General features: G+C 35.8%; 1 protein-coding gene across 5 annotated transcripts in view; it reads right to left on the reverse strand.

Moving 5' to 3' along the window:
• Positions 1–1,660: 1,660 nt before the first annotated feature.
• The window catches only part of LOC135218277 (uncharacterized), a 552,172-nt gene continuing 528,567 nt past the window's right edge, over positions 1,661–25,265 (reverse strand). For 2 of the 5 annotated variants that reach the window (XM_064254485.1, XM_064254484.1), the window contains 2 exons: positions 15,275–15,664; positions 1,661–8,064 (listed from right to left, as the gene is read on the reverse strand). In XM_064254485.1, the coding sequence (XP_064110555.1) occupies positions 7,936–8,064; positions 15,275–15,664 (519 nt within the window). In that variant the 3' untranslated portion in view covers positions 1,661–7,935. The other 3 variants (XR_010315270.1, XR_010315271.1, XM_064254486.1) reach the window with 3 other exon arrangements.

The raw sequence follows: 25,265 nt of genomic DNA on the forward strand, positions 1-25,265 counted from the left end.
TTTCCTGGTGATGGTATGAACTTGGTCATATATTATTTTACGTTATTTACTCCTTGTATTTTGTTATCCTTAACTTGGACCATTAAAACAATGATTGTAAGAAAATTTTATTTTTCCTTTCATATAAAATTTTTGTTTTACTCTCAATTTACCAAGCTTGTATGGCCAATTCTGTTACTATTTCACTGGGCGACACAGGTCAATCCCAGAAATGGGATTTTGACAAAGGAAAAATCTATTTCTGGGCGAGGACCTGTGTCGCCCAGTGAACCCATCCCTCTCTTTTCTTTTCCTCACCCTTAAGCTGGCCCAAGCTTGGGTGCGTATTTCAGGAATGAGGGTTCTTGGCAGAGGTAGTAGCGACGAGTGGAAGGTAGCCATTGTAACGGCACCTCTCTGGCGGGGGATTTTGAGAGAGGAGAGACCTAATTGGCAAAGTATCTGTGATAGTGGCTTCCACTTGCCCCTGATGCTATACCGAAACCCTATGAGAGTGATCGATCCAGAGGTAGTAACTCTGGCATTCCATATGGCTTTTTTCTCTGGTATATTTAGCATTTATTTATCCCTAGAAATGAGTGCTATAGGTACATTTCACTGGGCAACACAGGTCCTCACCCAGAAATAGATTTTTCCTTTGTCAAAATCCCTTTTCTGGGGGGGCCCTCTTGTGTTAATGAGCTTAGGGAGGTAATGGTGTGGTTGCCATCCTGGTGGGAGTTCCACACTGGACAAATGGGTTCCGTACTAGACTATCAATCTGGTAGCCCGAGTTCTCTTCCCGTGGCTGCAAGTGCAGAATCAGAAGAATTTATTTCTGGTAATTAGAAAGCAATTTCTTGATATAATGTGGTTCACATCCCACAGTAAGCTGTAGGTCCCATTGCTAAGAAACCAATTACGTATAGTACTTACTAGCCACAAAAAAAAAAAATCTAATCCTTCAGGCCAGCCCTATGAGAGTTGTTAATCAGCTCAGTGGTCTGGTAAAACTAAGATATACTTAACCATCCTGATAGGAACAGCATTCTTGCCCTGACAGGTGGTCCTAGTCTTCTGTTGGCATAAGATTGTATCACTTGTAAGAATTTATACAATCCTTTCTTTTTCTGATATGGCACTAAAGTGCTGATTTGGACTTCTTGCCACTTCTTTTTTTTTAAGGTGAGCATTAAGAATGCTTTTGCTTTTCTTTGGTGACAGAAACCTTTGCAAGGGTTTCCTTACTCTGCTTTTGATGTTGTGTTGGTTTAAGAAGCGTCTGAAGGGTTGAAACTCATTTAGGATGAGTTGAAAGTATCAGTAGTGGATGAGTGGTTACACCGCTGTTAAGACTTTTGCTTCAAGTAAAGGCAAGTGGTGTGCCATACTTTACTTCTTTTATCAGACCAGGTGGCTTGAGTAGAAAGTTTGCTACTATTGGCATGTCTGCATTATGCATTCTGCAAAGTAGAATGTCATTGCATTTCACCTCAACTGACAAATGTCTGTGCAGGGGCATTTTGGTCCCAGCCCTTCTGAACAGCAAAGTTTTGAGCATCCTGAGTTCTCATACTGGACAGGTGAGAGACTAGGATTACAAAAATCTTTGGTTTTGTTCTCATTCATCTGAAAATGTACATGAGTTGACACATTTCAGGATATAAATAATATAGAGAGCATCATAATAAACACTTTATTTAGTTCTCCACATAAAAGAATTTAAACATCCTAGATAAAAGAAGATCCCTGTACATATTTACAGCAATAGGTTCAAAAGAGAATTTCACAATATACTCCACCCTAGAACCTACTTTTTAAAAGTTAATTGAGATTTCTAAGAACTGGCCATTCTTAGTATAAAATAACATGAATACATAAAGTAATGCAGCTCCATCATGTTATGAAAGAAACCATATGTATTTTCAGGAATTCCAAAATACAAATAATAACAAAATCTACAGCACTGGTTTGATTGGCAAAACCTAAAAAACTGGAGGTTTTTGTTTCAAACGTGATGGATAAATTTTTTCACTAAAGCGCACAAGAGTAAAGATGATAAAAGTATATACGTATCTACATCTGAAGCAGTGAAAAGTGATATAGAGTAAAAGCCATTTGGGATAAATATCTGTTCCAGAATCCAAAATAATACATTTATTCTTATAAATAGTTACCTGTGAGTTGGTACATTACAAGGTTTGCTAGAAAATGCTTTTTGAGTTGGTACATTACAAGGTTTGCTAGACAATGCTTTTATGTACAAATTAATGTTGAAATTACATTTTTGTTGTCACCAATGACATGCATACTTTTAAGCATTTGGAAGAAATTATTGGGTTTCTTAGTAATTACAAGTGGGTAAACATGTTTTTCGTATGCATTGTATGTATTTCCATAAAAATACAGATTTCATTCTTCACTGCTAGTAGCTACTTTTGATACAAACATTTTCTTTTCAATGCAACACTTAGATTGAATTGCAAAATAAAACCTGTAATGTCAGGAGGTATACATAACAACATTATGAACCTGCTGAAATCTGTGTATATCATGACTAATTATAAAAACATAAAGAAAAATAAAGATGAACTTAAATCAATACTATTATAGTCATAGTAATGCTACTTTCTTCATGTCCTTTTAAATCGCCGTATATTTTAGCTATCTTCTTATTAAAATTTTTATCAAGCCAGTATATGATGTAATAGGAAATCACAAGTTAACAGAATTAAAAGAATACAATACTAAGCAAAGTGGACACTGCATGCCCTACTTTCAAGCACTGTCTCCTTAATCTAGCATTATCCTTTACAGAAAGAGCATGAGAAGTCTGAAATATCCCAAAAATGGCAGGATGGTTTTGTAAGAGACAGGAGTGGTGAGTGACATCAAAATGAATCCAGAGAAATAACAAACTGCAATTCCTCAGACAATCAAAACAAGTTATGTCTGTTATTTGCTCATATTCTTGTAATAATCATGTACGTGCTGTATTTTGCTTTGAAGTACAGTTTTTGAGGACAGATTAAATTTTCCTAATTCCAGATTACTTACAGAATATGAACCAAGACATGATATAATATGCAAGTTTTCATTAATAAAGTACATGTACAGTATATACTTCAGAATAGCATTGATGCAAATGTTCTAAAAAAAACAGAGCATCGCTTGAATTTTTGAAACCTTAGTAGTAGTCTGGTTTGAGCTACTAGGAGTCTCAAGTAGAAAACAGAGTGAGCATGTTTATATACTGAATATACTAATTTGTGGGGTTCCATGAAGAAAACAGCATAAAAAATCTTTTCACATAAATGCTAACAATTTGCTAAATTTTTTTTACAGCAATATACAATAAGGTAGACCCAAAATCTAACAATTCAAGCAAAACAGCAAAATGATACTCGACATAAAACAGCATATCACCAAGTTTTTACTGGTATCTGTCCAATGTTTATACAGTAGAGGCAAAGTGAATAACAAAGTAACCTGCTATCATGAAAGTAGGGCACTCTGAAGTAACTGATCCTCTGTTTATGCTTTAGAAATTTTTTTTTATGTAAGATACATTGCAGCATGGCGAAGTTAATAATACAGGCTACTCTTTCTATTTCTATACAATTAGACTTGTTCCTCAAGAGCATAATGTAATTGATTTCATAACTAATGGATTATGAATAATATTGATAGGGATAAGTTCCTGGCCACATAATTAAGAATTTAAGTCATAAAAGAACCCCCTCAATTTGTTTTGCATTATATTTCCATTGAATATATGCACATGTGTGCATGCTGTAAACAAAATACTCAAATGATTTAAGTTAAACTAACTGCATAATCAAACAAGAAATGCAAAGGAAATAGCACAGAGAAACAATTAAAAACTGCAAACTCTAAGAAGAAAGAGGAGAACAAATTGTTTACAAAACTCCCAACAAAACCCAGAGAATTTATGTACTATATCATTACCAAAAGTACTGTACCATTTTGTATATGCACACATTAATTACTCAACGAGAAATAAAACAAGAATTAAAAATAGAAAATGATTGAATAGGCCACTTGCCAAGCAAACCCCTCCCTCACCCTACCAGGGATTGTATATGTCACCTGTGATGTAAATATTTTATTGTAAGTATGCACTTGGTAATTATTTCATCAAAACATGCAGATTACGTAAGGAAAATTATTTTACGTAATTATTTCATCAGCACATACAGTTTTTTACTTAAAGGTTTTTAAGATGTACTATATAATGAAATTAAAATAACAGAAATGAAATGGCAAATAATTATTCATAGCATAAAATGTGTAATAATATGGAAACTCCAAAATTAAATTAAAATGATAAAAACAAATAATTTAATGTTCACTGAGTGATTGAGAAAATGTGAGTGCTCTGGAGTGTGGGAGAGCAGTGTGGGTAGGTGGAAATTAGAAAACTAGGACCTAGTTCAAGAGAAAAGATACAGCTTGTGTATGTGTGTATGGGAGGAGGGGAGGAGTGTTGGAAGCCAGGTAGAGAATGCAGGACATTGATGCCAAATTACTGGGCGAGTGTATGCCAGTGGGAATGTATATGTAATACCTTAAATTTAGTTTGGGGACACTTATTGAAAGCTGGCACAGGGAATTCAACACTTTTAAGTTTGCAACATGATAGAGCACAAAGCCAATTTTATGAATTCTGAATTTTTGCAGTACTTTTTTAGTATACAAATTTTGTTATGCCCAATTATTAGGAATATCTTTTCCAGACAAGACAACCACAATATGTACAGTATATTCTATTAGATTTTATGAATGATATGGTAACTCAAAATTATGTACATATACTACATGTATTTAAAAAAATGATGTACCATATTGTATTAAAATTTATATGTACCATAATAATAGTAATAATAATAACAATAATAATATAATAAGAATAATGTGTAGTACAGTACAATACTATATGTATACAGAAATATCTTCAACCTGACAATAACAGTATGTACAGTATAATTTGGAAAAAAAATTATAACCTCTTGGAGGGGGCTCAGATAAAGATTTTGGGTATGAAAATTACCCAAAATCTGAGGGGAAAAAGAGAGAGTCCTGTAGTAATCTTTATCAAATTTGGTCAGGTATCAGTATCAAGCAAATGTTATGTTGGTATTTGACAACATTCTGTAGCTGGTAAAGATTTTGCAAGTTGGTTCTTTTATATTCCACTTATTATCTTAATGCTGTGTACCTTAAAATGAAACAGCACAATTCCATTCTCCACAAAGGCTTTCAGAACTTGTTATACCTGTAGCAAAGGTATACATACTCTCAAGAATGGTGTTTTAAGGTTGTGGAAAAGATGGTCAGTGTCTGAACTATTAACACTTCATAAATTCAGTATTTGTGGCTATTTATTTGCCTTGTGGAGTAACCTCATGTCATTTAAAAAGCTCTTTTAAATGTTTAAAGTACTGATATTATTTTTAAAACAATGTGAATATGCTATTTTCAACCAAAAGCCAATGAATGAAGGCTACTGCCATAAATGCTCACTTTGAGCAAATCACACTTATAATATACAGTAGTCATACACATTAACTTTTTACATGTGATATATTGTATATACAGCACAATAATATCTCAACATTTGATATGTTTGTGATATACGTACATTTAGTCTGGCATTAATGAGTTCGGTATATGAAAAATTTTCAAGCACATCGACATACCCCTCAAGAAAACATGAACAGCAATACATTAAATTAATATTCCATACACTGTAACTTGTTTTGAGAAACTTAACACATTCTTTGGTCTCTTGTAGTTTTAAGCCATTACTGTATAATATTTTATGGTTTACTATCAGTCAACAGTAGTTATCTTAAGTAGTCTATCCAAGCCAGTGATTTGAAATATGTAACTTTCATTGGGCTTGTCTAAAGTACTCTACTACATTGTAAAATCATAACTATGTGTAAATGATCTTCTACAGCAAGTGTACAGTATTTTCAGCATAATCGCAGAGAGAATAGTTTAAGTTTTAGCTAAAGAAAGTTAATCAAATGCTTCCATTGTTTAAAATTTTATAAAAAAAGATATTGTAGTAATAATAAACACATGGACCACTGTAGACTGTCTAAGCATAATTGTGGCTGCAGTACAACCATCAACATAAATGTTCCCATATTGTATTAATCAAGTAATATCAACATGTAATTTCATGGTTAATTTAATTCATATGATTTGGCATCACTGTGGTAATTCATAATAAAAGGCTGATACCTTTCAAGAGGAAATTAGTTTTGTGGACACTGACTTTTAGGAATCTGATCTTTAAAGGTAATTATAATAATGATTTTGCCTACCTTTGAAAATTAGTACTACCTTGAATCTGAGGTACAAATGAGTTTCTCGGTTGGCTTTACTGTACCACATGTCCATTACGAGGGAGTATTTTTAGTGCTAGCTCCTCTTCTCCATACTTTTGAAATAAATTATATACCACGAGCCAAAATATTAGTGCACTCATGATTTTCAAAGCTTAATCAAAGTTTGGAAAGGGCACAGTTAATTTACAATAACCATGTTTTTATTCATACTTCACTTTAAGTTACACTGCATAACATTCTAACTGTAGAATATGCAAACAAAATGTCTGAAATAGCAGTCATAAGCTGAACAATTAAATTATACAAAAGAAGGTAGATTTTTAACACAGAATTATGTTCTGCAGATATTTTTTTTGTATTGCATACAGTACGTACATTATTTGATAACCACTGTACGTATTGTATTAGGCTGTTATATCATGCCTTTATTCAGCCATTAAATATACGTAATTAGTAAATTTATTCAGTCATTAAATATAATTACATTAAAAATACTATACAGAGAAATTGAAAGAAATCAAGATATTTTTATGATATTGGGGTAATGCTATTACTGTCACTGGCACTGAAGACTGTATCATAAAACACATAATTATGAATAAAAATGCTTTACAGCTTGTCATGCAATATTAAGACATTCATAACCACTTACCAGAAAACAAGCCTGTTCATTATTTTCCAGTGAACTTCGTAAATATCACAGTATTCAATTACAATTTAATTAAGGTTATAAATCCTCCCCCCCTTAGAAAATGAAGGAAAATATTTAACATTTTCCTTTATTACGAGTGTCTACTACTGCACTACTAACATACTGTATTACCCTAAATTTGTTTGTGAATTATATACATTCATGGAATCATACTTACTTTTCAATAATCACAAATTCAGTACAGTACTATGCTTTGCGCAGTTGTGGAAATGCAAGTACAGTACGTATTCACAAGATCAATATTTTCCCATATAATATTTTGACATAATACATACACCTGTAACAAGAACTAATCTTCTTAGTTTGGTGTTGAATCAGTACATTTCACTGGTCAAGGGTACCTTCTACTTGTGGATGTCTATTATATATGTTCTTTATATGACTTTTAATTTTTAGTTCTAAGTCATTTCTGCAAGACAAAAATTCGAAAGTATTCAATTCCAGAAAATGAAAATTTCTTCTCTTGTTCTTTGCCTTAACCAATTCAATAATATGCCTTGAAAAGGTGATAACAGACCCAAAATAAGAGAAGGAAAATGGGAAGGTTTTTACATGAGCAATAAAACCTATAACTAATGGTACTGTGTGTTTCAGAGTACTAATTAAAAATAACTTTTGTCATTAATAACCTTATTCCATAAACATTTGGCCAAATTTACCTAAAATGTGATTATAACTGGAATATATTTTCTGTCATATACTGTACATTTTACAATTATGCAATATCAATATAATAAAATTAGTATAATTTCTGTAAAAGAAGACTGTGGACATCTGTGCCATAAACTTTTTCAACCATTAACCACGGATGATCATTTCATCTGTGATCACATTTCTATTTTGAGGGCATTGCTTCTTTAGCAACTAGGCAACAAACCATCTAAAGAAGAGAAGGGTCGTTACTAGGAGAGTCAGAGACATGTGAGATGGCCATACACTTGCTGACCCAGCACTACAATCCTGGCTTCCTGGTGCATAGTTAAGGCACTTGAACTGTAAGAATAAAATTGTACATTAGCAGATTTCATAATCACACCACATCAGTACCAAAATATGTGTACTTAGTTATGGTTTATAATTTTTTTGCAATCACAACTTGGAAGATTAGCGCAGACTTCTCATGTATTGCCTAAAACAGTATAACATAAAAATATGGACTTTGAGCTTTCAGGAGAAAATCAGTTGCATTATATTCTGTATCAGGATTCTAATCATACTGGCATAAGTTGCAAGACTTGAAGAATAGCCATAGAACCATCAGCCAGGCATAATCTAAACAAATTCAGGCACCCTGAAGTGGACTGACACTACCTCTGATTCATCTTGAGCATGATTCCCACAAATCTAAAAATGAACACAATAGATTTAAGCTGAACCTGTGATGGCAGTGAACAAAATGTGAATTTCAAGATACTAGTATGTACTGTAATACACAAACTACAAAAGTAAAAAGCCTTGCAGTACTTTTAGGTTTACAATTTTAGACACCCAAATGTCACCTTCCCAAGTGAAGGTAAAGGTAACAATGGTGAAAACGAATTCCAAAGTTTATCTGAGAGTAAAAAATATGCAACACTAATGAAACAAGAGACAGGTGTATGACAAGACTGTTAATCAAGTGAATGACATCAATCTGAACTGTAATGTGAACTGCACGAAGAGGCAAGAATTGGTTCGGATTTATGAACTTTGCAGTCTTCAGACAAAGACTATTCAAAAGAACCAACCTGGCTGAACCATCTATGAATGAACAGGGTACCACAAAGATTAGAGATTTGCATTGATTGCAGGAAAGGGTGTCAACCATAGTAACTCTTGTCATAAAACATTTTCAACAATTGTCTCAGGTCTTCCAGGAGTGAAAGAAGACATTAAAAACAGCTTTTGCTACCCCTGTAGCAATTTCTACCCATTAACAATCCTAATGATACTTGAGGACTTGGATGGACAGAATGACCAAATACTTCATTATCTTTGAGCACCATGATATAATGGGGCAAAAGGTTACAAACCTTCTATAGAGGGAAACAGGAAACTAAGAAGGAACTATAAATATAGTAACATCAATTTAATTTAAAAATTTCATCATAAATCTTTTTACCACAGACATTTATAATAGTGCCAGGAAGACCATTCCAGTTTTACAATACAATATACGTATATGGAATGAAAGATTTCTGGTAGTAGGATGTGTGACAGTGTGGCTTCTCAACAAAATGTCAATGCTGATGCACTGCAAAGCATGCGGCCCATTAATGGAGATTTCTTGTTGAGGTAGACTATGGCATGCGGCCCCTTAATAGAGATTTTTTGTTGAGGTAGACTATGGCATGTGACCCATTAATGGAGATTTCTTGTTGAGGTAGACTATGGAAGATGCTGGCATGTGACCCATTAATGGAGATTTCTTGTTGAGGTAGACTATGGAAGATGCTGAAACAACATCTGGCCATGGTCCAATTGATAATCAGCATTGTTGGGAAAAATGAAAGTATCACTTAAAGCAATGTGTAAAAGAAATGAATTCCAGCACTGTTGGAATCCTGATAAGAGAGAAATAATTCAGTAATGGCACAATAGAAGAGCTGACAGAAGCTAACAAACAATAGTATCTAGTTTTCTGCAGCATTAGGTGATATTTGTTTTAAATGGTGTGAAAAAGAGAGTTTGGTGTCAAAGGGCACACAAAGTAGTAATGATCAGGACCATTAATTACAGTGCTTCCTATGCCAAGTGAATAAATGAGATGTGGTATGAGATTAGATTGGTTAATTGGGTAAGAGAAGAAAAGATAAGGATTTGCTGCAAACTGCACATGGATATTCTCAGGTGATGTCAGGTCTAAGAAGAGCTTTTATGACTTCTGGGGCTTGTTAGGAGGGGACCCTAGAATTAAACAAAACATTGTGAGGAGACCAATGGATGTGGACCTGGAAGAAAAAATCCACCTGAGAAATGAGTTGGTATCTATGGATTAAGTTGTTCTGAGTTGTGAGGAAATGGTTATCCCACAACTGCCAAAATTTAAAAAACTGCTAGGTGAGCTATAAGACTGTTTAATACTGATACTTGGAGAAACTGTTGATACTTGGAGAAATTGGAGAACTGAAATGGTGTTTTGTGAGAATAATTAATCTGCTGGCAATGGGAGTATGATGAAATCTCACTGATGTTTAGGCCTTCCTCCTTATGACTGTCACCGTCAGTGGGGTTGCCTCATGTTGACTGGGCTGATAGGACTTCCTCATGGGAATCCCAAGTAGAGATTTGTTTTCTGACTGGCTGGGAGTCTTAGGGTTTAGTCCATCTCAATATTTGAAGTTTGCTTCATAGCTCCTCTTAACTGACATGCTACAGTAAACTGTGTGTCAGTCAGAGTGTTTTGGGTTTCTATATAACCCTTTTCCTCTTTTCAAAGACCTTTAGCTACTGCAACCACAAAGGACATACTGACTTTATAACTCAAAGACAGAGCTTACAAATGACAGAACAATGAAGGATAAACATTACTGAGCAAAATACATACCTGTAATATATAAAAAACTACGTCAGCTTTTGAGCAACAAAAGATCTGCAATTATCATAAGGTATAAAGTATGGATGGTAAAAGCGGACACAAAAAATTAATTGTAACCACATGAAACCTAGACTCAAAATCTGGAGAGGTAGCATTAGTCACTCAGGGATCTGGTTAGAATGCCATATACTAATGGTTCTATCATTTTTTTTTCTGTAGTCATTTTCAGGAATATTTTTAGCCTTCAGATGAGTTTGGTTCTAATTGCCTAGCCCTGTAAGATGATTTACTGAGGACTATGAATTACTGTACTTTACTGAAAGATACTTAGTTAAATAATCAATTTCTAAGTACAGTAATGAGTTCCCTTACGTCATTTTAGAAATGAAAACTGAGAATCTGTGAATAACTCATATCAAACTTAAAATGAAAAATTTAATGCATTACTACAGAAGTTTAATATGTAACTAATAAAAATAGTATGGTCTTATCAAATACTTGCATGAGAGTTAAGATTGTAGTAAAACTAAAAACTAAATGTTAATTTATATAGTTCATCATACTAAACTAGTGTCAAGTACAGACTTAACTATATATAATTATTTTACATGGCTAGTAATAAGCTAAAATGATAAAATGTTAAATATCATAAATGGAAAATCTTAAGGTCCAAGAATGCAATCAATAATAATGAAAAAAAAAAATTCTTCATTTCATGGTAACAATCTATTTACTGTTTCAAAGTCAACTTGGTTTCTCTTCAGTATAATTTTATAGAAAATGAGGCAATAATCAAAGTTTTATTTCCATGTACAGTACATACACTCAAGCATATGGCATACCTATGTATGTATTGATATCATAAAGTTATAACCACCTAAAAACAGTCACCGTTTTCAGACAATGTCTGAATGTATTCTAATTTATTTTGAAATTTATTTGGCATTAGATAGTTCTTTCCCAAACCTGGTAATGATAACTTTTGCAGAACTTATTCAATCACTTGAAAAATTACTTTGTTTCATCATGCTATACAAAACAATATGTATTATAAAAAGCAAGTACATACTGTAATTTGTGCGTGCACATGCTAAGGATGAATTCTGTGATATCATGCAGTTATTGAAATGAATACATATATTATTGTAAATTTGTTCCAAGAGCAATTTCAACCATGCAGGTATTATACGTGTGAGGTTTAATAGAATTTGAGCCCCAGAACCATTTCATTTCATGCTCCATACAGTAATGTCGTATTCTTAAGCTGAACGGTGTCAGATTTTAAGTCTATTATTTTATACAAAATATCTTTATGTCTACTGTCACATACTACAAGCAAGATATTACATCACTTGAGTCTTTGCTGTTTATAGTGTTCTAAGAACATTTCATAAGTCCCATTATTTGTTTTTTCCTCTCCTTATCTGATTTATGCAACATCACATGTGGTTGTAGGGTTTTGTAATATCTCATCAGAAGGAGGAAGGAGTATTCACATCTTGGAAAGGAAGCAGTAAAAAAGAAGCATATGTATTTACACTCAGCAGCAGCAACAGAAGTATCAATGCAGGATGGCACACTTTCATGGTTTACCTGAAATTGATTTGGGGTGCCTACCAGTGATTGGGCAGATGTCCCACAGAGTACTGAAGAATTGCACAGACAGGTACTGAGGTGTTGCACAATAATTCCTACTGTTTAATTAAATGCTGGACATGTAGAAAATATTCAAATGCAGAATATATATGAACTTCCTTGGTTCTTGGTTGTCAGTGGCCATTGGTAGAATGCAACTCTAAATATAGTCCAAGACATCTTACATAAATATTAACTGCATTTTAACTACTTCCTTGCTTCCTTCCTTGACATACATTTATCACAATACTGTGTAAACATGAGTTAAAATAATGTTTTCAAATAATACAGTGATGCTTTAACACTCATCTTTCATATTTGATAAAACAATCAATTCACAGACTGAAGTGGACAATGTTTTATGTTACACTACTAAAAAACAACATTGTATAATGTGTGTAAATTGTAGCAAATACTTTGTTGTCACTATTACAGGAAATGACAAAAAACTAATGCAGCAGCTACTGTACTTGTAGACCTATAAATACATCATAATTATAAATAATATGAACACACTCACAAGATCACAGGACAATTTTCTGGAGCAATTTTGTGATTGTAAGTTTTCTGTGTATTCACTAAAGTCCTTTTCATTTGTACTTGAATTTTGCAAGTCATTTAAAAGCATTTCATCTCCACTTCCTTCCAAAGGAGCTAGAGTAGTGAAGATTAAATTGTCAAGAGAACCTCTAGTAGATTGCCATGATTCTTTTGCACTTCGGGATTCATTTCCATCTGACAGTGATCTAGAACCATTTAAACTACTATTTGCAGGATTTACACCAAAATAATTTCCATCTGTAATATTTATCATGAGTGCTGTTGAGTTCATCCCATTTTCAGAGGGATGAATTACTTTGTCTCCATATAAAGCAGTTACATCTGTAGTAGACAGTTCTTGTGTATTTTCTGTGATTGCAGGACTGTGTGTATCAGTAGTATTAACAGTTTCATTCTTCAGATAGAATTCTTTGGAAGGATATGTATTTACAGGAATTATTTCTCTATCACTGGTATTGGTTTTTCCATCATGAGCCGCAAAGCTTTCATTACTTTTTGTCTTTGTTGTATTTAAATGGTGCTTTCCATGAGACAATAGAGCTTCTTCTAAAACAACAAAAGTTTCACCTTTTGGAAAGTTTTCAAAATCCTCTTCTTGTGGCATCAAAAGAGGTACAAAATCAGAATCTAAAATATCAAGGGTCACTGCAGGAAAATTTGCAGCTGGTATCTCTTTGTTTGTCATCTCTTGTAAAAGCCTAGTAGTGAAAGGGGCTGGTGTTGGGACTGGTATGACAGCCTCTTGAACTTCATTGAGTACACGACTCTGAAACCACCAATAGAAAGTTTCTATGGGGGATGCAGTGACATTGAACTTGTCTTTCTTTGCACTTGTTATTTTATTGGTATCTACAATAGAACCTAAGTGCAAAAGTCCTTTGAAATCACTTTCACTGATGTTTTCCTTACTTTCTAAAAGTTCCAGTGTACTTTCATTTTTAAATGCATTGAAGTCATGATCATAATTTACACTGTCGTTTAAACCAAAAGGCACAAAATTGTTTCGAACTGCATAAATTTCAGACACAGAATCCTCTGATGATGACATTCCTCCAATCTCTATAGCATTCATGGAAGAATTTCCAGTTTCTGTTATTGTAGTATTTTGCTCAAGACCATACAAGTCTGCATCTTCAAATACACTTTTGGATATATTGTTTGGAAAAATAGCTTCTGGATTACTACCCAACCTAGTCTGTTGAGATCTTAAAGATGGTTCTGGATCATGAGAGATTTCTTCATCATCAGTAAAATTTCTTGCTGATGTAGTTCTGTTCACCCCATACTTTGGCCACACTGGAATTCTTTTGTCATTCCTGTCAGTTGCAAAAATTGGTGTATGTTGTATGATAGGTTTTCTTCCAATTGGTCTTCCATGTATTCTAGGTTTTCTGGGTCTCATCCTGCTGCTTACAGATGGAGGTATGTGTCCATTATACCCCAAGCGTTCTCTTTGTTTTTTCCTCCTTTCTTGCAATCCCCTTTGAAATCCATAGGGACGTCTCTTTTGAGAGTTGCTGTATCCCTTTATATTATTTATGGTGCTATTTCTTTTTGGCTCTATAGCTGCTATATTAACATGGCTGAAAATTGGAGGTGTAATAATTTCAGTTTTATTATGATACTGTTGTTAATAGGATCAAATTTATTTTCTTGCTCTTCTTCTTCCTGAATTCCTGAAGTGTGTTTTTGATCTTCAAGTTCAGAAACCTGCTGGTGGTCTGATAAGGCAGAGGCTATCGATGTACCATTTCTAGCAATACCAATGCGTCTTCGGAGATTAGGTCTTGAGCGTCGTCTCAATGGTCTTTCATCTCCTACAGTATCTACTGCACCATTGTCTAATCGCCTCCTGTAAGGTCTGTGTGTACCATTGTCTAATCTCCTCCTGTAAGGTCTGTGCTTTTTATCTCTATCTCCTACATGCGTAAAATTTTTGTTCCTTATGCTACCAGGACGAACACGCCTCTTATGAAAAGGAACTGATGAATGCACCAATGGTACTGATGCTGGGTCCATATAATCTCTAACCTCTTTAGTTGAATCTAATGCGGAATACTCACCGTCAGTTTCCCGTTTCTTTTCAGTGTGTAAAACACTCACATCTTGTAAAAGCTTTGGTGATATGTTATGAAAGGTTGGCAAAGTATTTCTAAGGATATCAAAATTATTGTCCTCCGTTAGAAAGAAAGAACTTGTTACTGAAGATAAAGGAACAGTTAATACTGGACTGTCAGTGTGTCCAATTTCAGTGGAAGTCTTGTGCAAATTTTCATATGTATGTGAAGAATCTGTCACTGCATGAATCTTATGATTCATGTTTTCATGCTCCTCAGCATCCCTTACAGATGTCCAAGGAATGGCAGCTGGATTCGTTGTACTAAAACGTGCATTGGAGACTTCTTCATTTTCCAGGTCATGCAATGTCTGCCTATGATCTCCATAAATTTTGGTGTGTGTTATTTTGTTAGTTATGGAAGGTGACTGTACCATTGAATCAGTAGCTTCTTCAGTCTTCTCTGATACAGCCTCTACTTCAACTGAAACTGGAGTTGTGTGGCTGTGCGGTCTCACTTCCCTTACAAAATCAACTTCACCATGAACACTTGCATTATCAGAGGGAACAGTAAGAAGCTCATTGGTTGTAGTTTCAATAAAGGTTTCACGTCTGGGACTCAGACTAACAGACACGAGGCTAGAGTCTGAATGAGGTAACATAGACTGTACTGATGAATGAGGATCTACTGAATCAGAACCAGATGATAAAGTTGAGGGATCATGGAAAACTTCCTTGTCTGAATCTACCACAGTCTTTTGAGCAGAAGTGGAGGATTCTTGTGAGCATGAATGCAATGAAAAGTAAAAAGCTTGACATAGATCCTGCAACGCAAAACAACAACAAGATGTAGTTGTCGATGAGGGAATATATTTAGGTAGCTGTAGAGAATTTGAATGAGCATATTACTGTATATACATCAGAAAGCTTTATTATGACCAGGCATTCTACTGAGACTTGAATGTAAATATTAAGAAAGATCCTTGGCATTGAAAAATTAAAAAAAATATTTTAAAAACAAAATAAATTAGAGCAAACCATCAGCTTATGGGTGTATAAGAACTATGATAACTAATCAAAATTATTGCAACTATGTTTAGATATTTACTAACATTTACTTAAAAATTATTTGACACTTAGTGGTATAAAAACTTAAATAGACATTTACTTGGTAAATATTGATCATATAAAAAAGGAAATTGTATAGGCATATAATCTAGCATTAGAAATAGAAACTGAAGTTAAGGTCATGCATCAATAAGGTAACTAAACTTTTCATTTAAGTTTTTTAATTTTTTGACAATCTAAGCACCAAATCCAAGAGAAAAGCTATAATTACTTGGTACTATTTTTAATTTCTGTATGTATCTGCATGTATAATATCAAAATAATCTGCAATACCAATGAAGCTGGGGTAAAGAATAAAAATATATATACTTCATCTAAGGAGGTGGCAAGCAAGCACAATAAAAAATATAAGCCACATAAAAAAAATCCTAAAAAAAATAAGAGTGAATATCCTCATTCTCAAAATGTAAATTTCAAATCTTATCCAAAAGAGATAATAGAATTCCGCTGAAAAAATAACATTCATAAACAGTGCTACATTTATAGGATTCTGCATGGTCTAGAAGTTTGAACAAAAAAATCAATACATATCAGGAAATTTTTTAAACTTCCACAATTCACATGATAATCCTTTGAAAATGACCATTTTATAATAAAAAAAAATTCTTATTACACTTCCGATAAAAGTAATCTTGGCAACCATCCACATTTCCAATTTGTGAAGTAGTTAGTGCAAACCCTTTATGTATGGTACAACAAATATTTTAGTTATATCAAGCATTTTTAAAAGCTGTCATCCTTTTGTATACTCAAGAAAATTACCTGATTAAAATTGTTAAGGACTAAAAGAAATCACCCTACACATATTTTTCAAAGCTGTCTGGTATGTAAGCTCATTTTTGACACCTCATAAATACTGAATTCTGCTGTTGGTCTGAATTCCAGACAGTTCATTAAATAACAGCCATTATAGTAAAGTTGAAGAAGATCCCAGTACATGCACTTACCAGTGAACTATACTATTTGCTATTTGCTAAGTAATTAAAATTCAACTCAGACTCCAAAAAACCACTGCACTGAAATTCCAATTGTAGTCAGGTAGTTAAGTAACTACCAACAACAAACTACCCTTACCACACCTAATTATAATGCAAGGAGTGAACAGTTATTGAAATGACTTTTTATGCTCCTAATTTTCTTAACTCAATTTAGTTAAGTCCCTATGTAACAGTATGCTATTTCAGTTTAGTAAAAGATTCCAGAAACTTTTAAACAGGGTACTATTAAGTTCAGGGTTTGGGCAACTTAAACTTCAAGGAGTTTCCTGTTTACAAATATCAGAGAAAGCTACTAGTACATCAGCACAACAATTTTAAGCCACTTCATTTGGTACTCTATTCATGATCCTTGTTGCAATTACCTATCTACTATAATAATACCTGTTGCAGTTACCTATACACCAGTAGCCTCATTTTTACAACTGCCACTATTCATACTGGCAACACAAATGTGCTTAGTCTAAGAAGAGATATTAACAAATACCACTCTGAAGTCTAAGTCCACATGAGAAACACTGAAGTGCAATGAGCTGACTCTGTTACTCAAGGTTTTCATCCAGTCACTGAACAGAGATAGAACACTAATGTAACTGTCAGTAGTTGGCTATAACAGCAGTGTGAACTGACTATTGGAGGTATTCTTTATACTGAGGAGGATTAAAGAATTTTTCTAACCAACAAGCATAATTTAATTTAAGTTCCCTTACCTTACTATCCTGTAAGGGTTAGTCAAGATAAGAGAAAAAGAAAACTTTGTTAGTATTAATTTAGTACTCCAGAAATTTAAATGTACACACAGAACTGTCATATGCTCATTCGTTTTCATTTACTCTGGTATAATTTTGTTAATAGTATTGTGCAAACATATCATAAGTAACTTTTTTAATAATAGGTTATATCTGGTAAACATGAAAGAAATCTGACCCTGTTCATCTGGATGGTGTCTTGATATTTGAAGCAATATTATGAAAATTTAGCTGCTGACAGCCAGCCAAAATGTTTCTTTAGAGTAGGACCTTTTATATATTCATTTGTACAGCATATTATATAAATGTTACACTTGCAGGACTAACATGAATATAAAAAATGAGCAACTGGAACATAAAGAGCTTCATATAAAATTGCCGCTTATATTAATTGTGTTTCCTGCTAAACTTCTCATAAATTTAAAATTAGATCTTCCTATATAAGCACAAAAATTTTTTTTAGACCATGATAGGAGTGTCCTACTTTAGGCTTTCTGATATTATACACAAAACTTTGTTAAGAGTGAAGTACGCATGAAAGAAAGGATTACTACTGTACCCTAAATTAGTAATTCACAAGTACGTACATGTACCTAAAAAGAAGATTGTACTATAATATTGTGCTTGCTATGTGCATACGTACCTTAAAGGCCATGATTATAACATCATGAAAGGGGAAACTACATTTCAAACCTTAACAATTAAGTGAAATTGAGAAAGCCCCTTTGATTTAATAATCTATGATCCTTCAGTTTACATTAAAAAAAGTAACCCACTACTGGTCAAACATATTTGGGTTGGGAAGATATTTCCTGTATTTTCAGAGAAATCGCCCCAGTTCTATACCGACACCTTTTATTTAGGTGAGCGAGTCAGAGACTTCTGACATGTCCAATTTAGCAGTTCTCTGGTATCATAGCAATATTTTACTAGAAATAGTGCTAAAGAGGACACATTTCACTGGGCGACACGGCTGAGCCCAGAAATAGATTTTTCCTACGTCAAAATCCCTTTTTTCCATGATTAGAATTTATGAAAACTTTATACTTTGGCTGTAATTCTGGCAATATTAAAGTATAAAATGAATGAATTTAGCTGACTGGGGTACTATTGTTTCTTGCCCTGTAGCCTGAATACCTAGTCTGAATATGCATAACTTAATCAGTCTACCATTTCTGTGAATGAGTACTTTGAAGAGCAAACAAAAACTAAAGGTGAACTGTTCTTGATATATATCTAAATGTTAGGGAGAAAGTTTTGGTGAACCTTACTCCTAAAGAGCAAAGTATTATCTCTGGATATAAATGATGGTAATGAAAAGATATTCCTCAGGTTGCAAAGAAAGTAACAAAGTTTGTAACATTTCTCAGGATGTTAAATGATAGGAGTCAAATAAGTAGGTGTGAAATTTCAGTAGAGCTCTCAGCCAGGTATAGCCCAGGCAAATGGAATGTGATCGCAGACAAACTCAGTCACTGGGATCAGATCCTAGGCACAGAGTGGTCCCTTCATCTACTGGTAGCAGAAAAGCTTTTCCAGGTTTGGGGGAGACCCATACTGGACTTTTTTGTGACTCGCTTCAACAGGAAGCTGGAGATATTCTGTTCAGTGGTTCCAGATCCTTTAGCATTGGCAGAGGACGCATTCCAACATCCCTGGGACAACCGTTTTGTTTGATCCGTCAGGTTCTGAACAGCCTAATGAGTTCACAGGGTCTCAGGACGACTTTGGTAGCCCCTCTATGGCCTCAGGCGGAATGGTTCCCAGATCTGCTGACGTTGTTGTCAGAGGTTCCGAGGGAGATTCCCCCTTGACGACATCTCCTGTGTCAGCCCCATGCAGAAAGGTTCCACCAGTCAGTAGAGCCCCTGTCTCTTCACAATTGGAGGCTATCAAGTATCTCTTCCGAGCGAGAGTTATTGGCACCATAACATACCTAACAGAGGAGCCTTAACTGAAACTCTATGCCCACCCCCAAGTTTACATCACCGAGTTTCGGTTAATGGCAGTTTTCGCTTATCAGCACCCTGCCAAGAACAGAACCTCCGCCAATAACTGGGGACTGCCTGAACTGTGACTTTGGGAATGCACTGGATTCTCTGAGAGTTTTAAATAGTTACCACCTACAGTCCAAGGGGAAGTGGCTGTTTCACAGAACTTATTAATGCAAAGGTGTTCATATTTACATGGTTCATGTGCACGTTCATGGTGGTGGAAAGAGGGGGGGAGGGGGCAGGTGATAAGACTTCTAAAACAACGATTGTGTTAAGGGGTGTCCCCCATGCTGATATGAAAGGACTGACTGGGTTGTGCATTTTGGGAAGTAGCAAGAAAGGTGCCAGTCTCCCAACATTTCCAATATGTAATAGCAAAGATATAAATGCATTATAGATAATAATAGCCTCAGGCCTGGTATAGGTTATGTATTGTAACACGGCTGTGGCCGAGCATCTACCTCACTCCTAAGTTTACTGTATATGGTAGCAGTAAGCCAGTGTGTGCACAATGTGATGGGACTGTCAAGTTGAATACATTCTGGTGTGCTGTTACTGATTTATGAGCAGGAGGAAAAACTATGGCCTTCCCTTGAATCTCAAGCCAAGACTTTATTAGATGGTATAAAAGAATTTTGTATTTTTAACAATATATTTAGATAATTTATTTCTTCATGCACGGATACAAACCAATGCTTTCCATATATGTAGTTATCTTTTGCATGTGCACTCAGACTGTCAAGTCAGACACAGAAAACAAAAGAGTAATGGTGGTTGACCTGGGGCATGATGTCCACACCTTGGCATAAATATGCCATTGTGATTCAGGTCACAATTATGTATATAATGATGTATTGTAGCAAGTGCATTATACTTATGTCTGGCATCCTTTGTTCATACTTTCTGTAACAAGTACCACATGGTATGGTGAGCTTATCAGCACATGGCAGTGTTTGTGTACTGACAGTGATACAGTGAATCCCCCGTATTCGTGGACTCCGGATTTGCAGACTCATGTATTCATGGATTTCTCTCTGGAATATATACTACCCTCATTATTCATAGAAAATTTGCCTATTCACAGTATTTTTCTATGAGAAATATCCACAAATTCCTATTTTGTTTTCTTTTTTTTTTGGCAATATCATCATAAAATGCACTTTGTGTTAAACAATTAAGAAAACCAAGTATAGAAATTTTTAGTGGGTTTTTCTTAGAGTTTGTGGGTTTTTCTTAGAGTTTTACCTAAAAAAATAGGCAGTGTTAACCATTTTTATAGGGGGTTTCATCTATTCACGGGGGGTCTGTTCGCATCCCCCGCAAACATGGGGGAACACTGTAATACTGTGGGTTTTATGGCCCTACAGCTAATTGATTTGAATTTGGTCCAGTGAGGGTGACACATGCTAACCCGCCTTTGTTTTAAGTGTAGCAAGATGGAGATAAAAAGACAAAAACGAATCTTCATTGGTGTGCAAGGAAGAACAAGGCTTACAATACAGTTCATGTCCCCTTTGGCAGTATGCAAGTATATTCTGCAGAGGGAACAAGTGTGTGAGGGACTCCATGTGTGACTTGTGTTGGGTGGCCTCTGTGTCACCTGTATAAAAAATGGAGAAGGAAGCCCTTCTTTCTGACCCCCTCTTCCCCTCAAACTCCTGTTTCCCTGTCAGTGTCTGCAGGAGAAATGTCTGGGAAACCTCTGTTAGTGAAGACAGACCTGGTCTAAGTGCTTACACCAAAGAAATTCTGGAGTTGCATCTCAAATTGAGTTAGGTTTGGAGAGCTTTGGTAGACCACGTGTCCAGCTACAGCCCTTCTCCCACCTGCCTTCTTCCACCTCGGCTTAGTGACAAATGAAGAGCAAGAGGAGCTCATCACCCCCAAACACTCTTAAGAGGTTGATATCAGTTGTCACAGGCAGGGACTAGGCAAAAGTTGGGCGTTCTTCATTGTGAAGTAGTAGTTTGTTGTCCTCCTCCTCCTTCAGTGCCTCCTTTGCCTTGGGACAGAGTGACTATAGGGGAAAGAGGGACAGCAGGTCCACCTCTTTCAAATGGTGGGAAGGCATTTGAAAGCTTAAAAAGGCCAAGAATGGCAAAGAGGAGTCGGTGTTATGAGAAGGGGATAGACATGACCTACTTGAGCAGGGGCTAGTCACAACAGTAAGGGAAGCAGATCACCCCTATGAATACAGTGACTCCTGGGAGAGATGGAGGTTCTTTTCTTCCTAATTGTAGTCGTGTTGTTTGGAGCTTAGGTCATTTCTGTCCAGATTCTCTCCCCTAAGTCTCCCTGACTCCCTTTCCTGTTTTACCCCCTGAACACCTAGCAGTGGCAAGGGTGGTATGTGACTTCAGTGGTACCCCAAAAGTCCATTGGAGCAGCCCAATTCTTTTGGCAGTGGGGATGGGGCAGACTGGGAGCTCTCAGACCTAGATGGCCAGGAGAAGATAGCACAAGCCTGATTTGGCAACCCCCCAAGGCAAGGCAGGGCTTCAAAGATGTCACTGCCTTGATTTAGTGTATCCAAGGCTTCAGGGAGGCATCCTCCTCTTCAGTGCTCCTGTCCTTCTCATGGCTGGGGCAGGTGGCAGACACTACTCAGGAGATAAGGCAGGCAGCAAAGTTGTCCTGTTCCCAGCTCTGAAGAAGTGTCTTGGCTGAGGTCAACGTACTGGTCCCCATTCTGATGGGCTTAGTGGCTATGAGCCAATCGGAGAAGTTGCTTCCCCGTGTTGCCAAGACAGAGTAAATTACAGAAGCCCACAGAGTCTAACTCTCTAGATGTGGCTTTCTGTAAGTTAGGGAATAACATCCCCCTAGAGAGGTTCAAATAGCATGGTTAGATACTCTGTGGGCTTCTGTAATTTACTCTGTCTTGGCAACACGGGGAAGCAACTTTTCTGATTGGCTCATAGCCAGTAAGCCCATCAGAATGGGGACCAGTATGTTGACCTCTGGCAAGCAACATGGAGCTTAAGACCATAAAGACCATACAGTCAAGTTTCATGGCTGGATGTGTGTCGGGGGCCTTCCTGAAGGAAACTAAGACATTGGTCCTTACATATAGTTGACCCCTGATTAGGAGTGTATGATGACCCCATCAGGGAAGATGATGACCTTTCTGATGTACCAACACCCACATCTTGACAAATATGTTGCTAAGATACAGGGAGTCTTTCTTTGTCCCTGGTGTCTTGTCAGATTTCCTATAAATGTTGGCTGAACCTATAGTCCTGTTACACTCAGTTCTCTCCCTCTTCCTCACCACTCACAGATGCTTACTTCCACATCCCCATTCACCTGCCATCAGACAACCTACCAGTTCATGGCCCTCTGCTTTGGTCTGGTGACACTCCAAAGGTGTTCAAGAGAATACTCAGGCTAGTGCCGACATGAGTCTACTCCCACAGAATAAGGCTGAGGAGATACCTAAACAATTGGCTGATCTTTGCTTCTCCAGAGAAGCAGCTATTGAGGGATTACCAGATCTGTGCCTTCCCTGCCTCAGCAAGGATAGATAACCTCAAGAAGGTAGCAAAAGAATTTACGAAGGATGGGCCAAAGCCAGCATGTCTATGGCAAGTGATGATAGGACATCTAATATCCCTTGAGAGGTTGGTCTCAAGGGGCAGATCACACCTGTGGCAATTAATGAGAAATGTGTCTCTCCCAAAAAAGTCACTCAATCAGCTAGTACCTCTCAACATGAAGAGTCCTTGAGCAAGTCATCACCAGGCCTGAGGTGTTCTCAGACACCCTCTGAAGGGATTGGAGAGAGCATTTGCAATGAGGCTGGATGCCTTCCAGCACCCATGGGGACAGCACACACCTGTTCATCCATTCAGTCTCGTACAGAAGGTAGTAAAGATATTCTGGTCTCACAGCTTATGGAAGACACTGGTAGCACCCAGGTGGCTGCATGTTGAGTGGTATGCAGACCTGCTGGCATTGCTGGTAGATCTTCCATGAGATCAGCACTGGCCAACACTGTACAGCTGCATGTCAGGAGATACCACAGGGTGGCTTATGCCCTCCACCTATATGGGTAGAGGTTATCCAGCAACTTCTGCAAAAGATGCTTTTCTAGAGGAGCAGTAAAGGAGATGTCAGCCACATTGTGGCAATCTTCATAGATATGTACCAAGGAAAGTGTACTATCTTCTGCAATTGGTATCATCAAAGGGATCACTCTCCACTTGAAGCCTTTCTTCATTGGGTGGCAGGCTTTCTGGTCTATGCAAGGTGTAGGAAAGTGCTCTTGTTGTCAGCATTAAAGGGATATAGTGCAGCCCTCTCACAAGTGTTCAGACTATATACAGCTCATAAGTGGCTTTGGATACTCATGCCCCTGAGGGAAGTTTGAGCCCCCAAATGGGACGCTGTAAAAGTGCTGGAGAATTCAAGGGGCCATCCATACAAGTCTTTGAAGGGCAAGTTGTTAGAGAGTAACATCTTCAATTATATAAAAAAAAAATTCAGTAGTATTAGGGAAAAATACTGTTGACTTGATTTTTAAAGGTCTTTCAGGAAATATCAGAGGTAAATAAGGCCAGTTCAAGTTCCATGAGGAAACACTCAAGAATAACATTATTTTTGTTGGTGGATTCTTGTTATTCTTCAAGAAGAAACTTTATTTGCATAGTACAAAAAGTTTGCAATGAATACGCTGCTTTTGTTTCATGAGAAATAACTATTTCTGTTGTTTCAAAAGGAAAATCATTAATACTGTATACGTACGGAAGAAAGAAAAAATGAAAACCAATAATGCAATTCAGCAAGATTTTAATTTAAAATAGACAAGATTTGAAAAGTAAAATTCTTGCAAAGAAAAATTTCACACACTCTAAAAGGCTAGGAATAAAGATTGCTTTCAAGGCTATGCAGAGTCTAGGGGGATCTTGGCAATATTTGAAGAGAAAGGTTTTACTCATGTTTAAAGTAATCGTGAGACGGAAAGTAGTGATGCACCGATACCAAATTTTTGGCCAATACTGATACCTGTTACCTCCATACTAGTTATTTAGGAGACTATATATTGTTATTAAAATCATTCTTGTTCTCTGGTTATTGTATATTAAAGGTTCAAAAGTTGAAAGGTCATATAATAGGGTTATATGTATAAACAATTTCAAAGGCACAAATTTCACTGAGAAAGAACATCAAGTATAACCATTTCGTATTTAATCCCTTTATTACTGGATACAGTCTAGCTTATATTATGGCTACCATTAGAAGACTTAAAAATTTAGGTACATAGTGCTTACTTGAATTCATGAGGTGACGAGCAATCTGAAATTACTAATAGAACATATATACTTTTATTCTGAATTTTAATTTGCATACGTATTGGCTAGAAACAGTTAACAGACTCATTCATTTAGATTATGAAAGGTTCTGGTAGTGGAGGGGTTAATCCTTTGCCTTATTATAATACATAATATTGTTTTTATTAAGTAATCCCAAGAAAAATGAGATACTGGTACACAAATAAAAATAAGATTACAGAAGGACCAGAGTTTGTTTTCAGTATAATCAACAAAACATTCAACTCAA

This window comes from Macrobrachium nipponense, chromosome 9 (genome assembly GCF_015104395.2).
Source record: "Macrobrachium nipponense isolate FS-2020 chromosome 9, ASM1510439v2, whole genome shotgun sequence".
In the NCBI taxonomy this organism is placed as follows: domain Eukaryota; kingdom Metazoa; phylum Arthropoda; class Malacostraca; order Decapoda; family Palaemonidae; genus Macrobrachium; species Macrobrachium nipponense.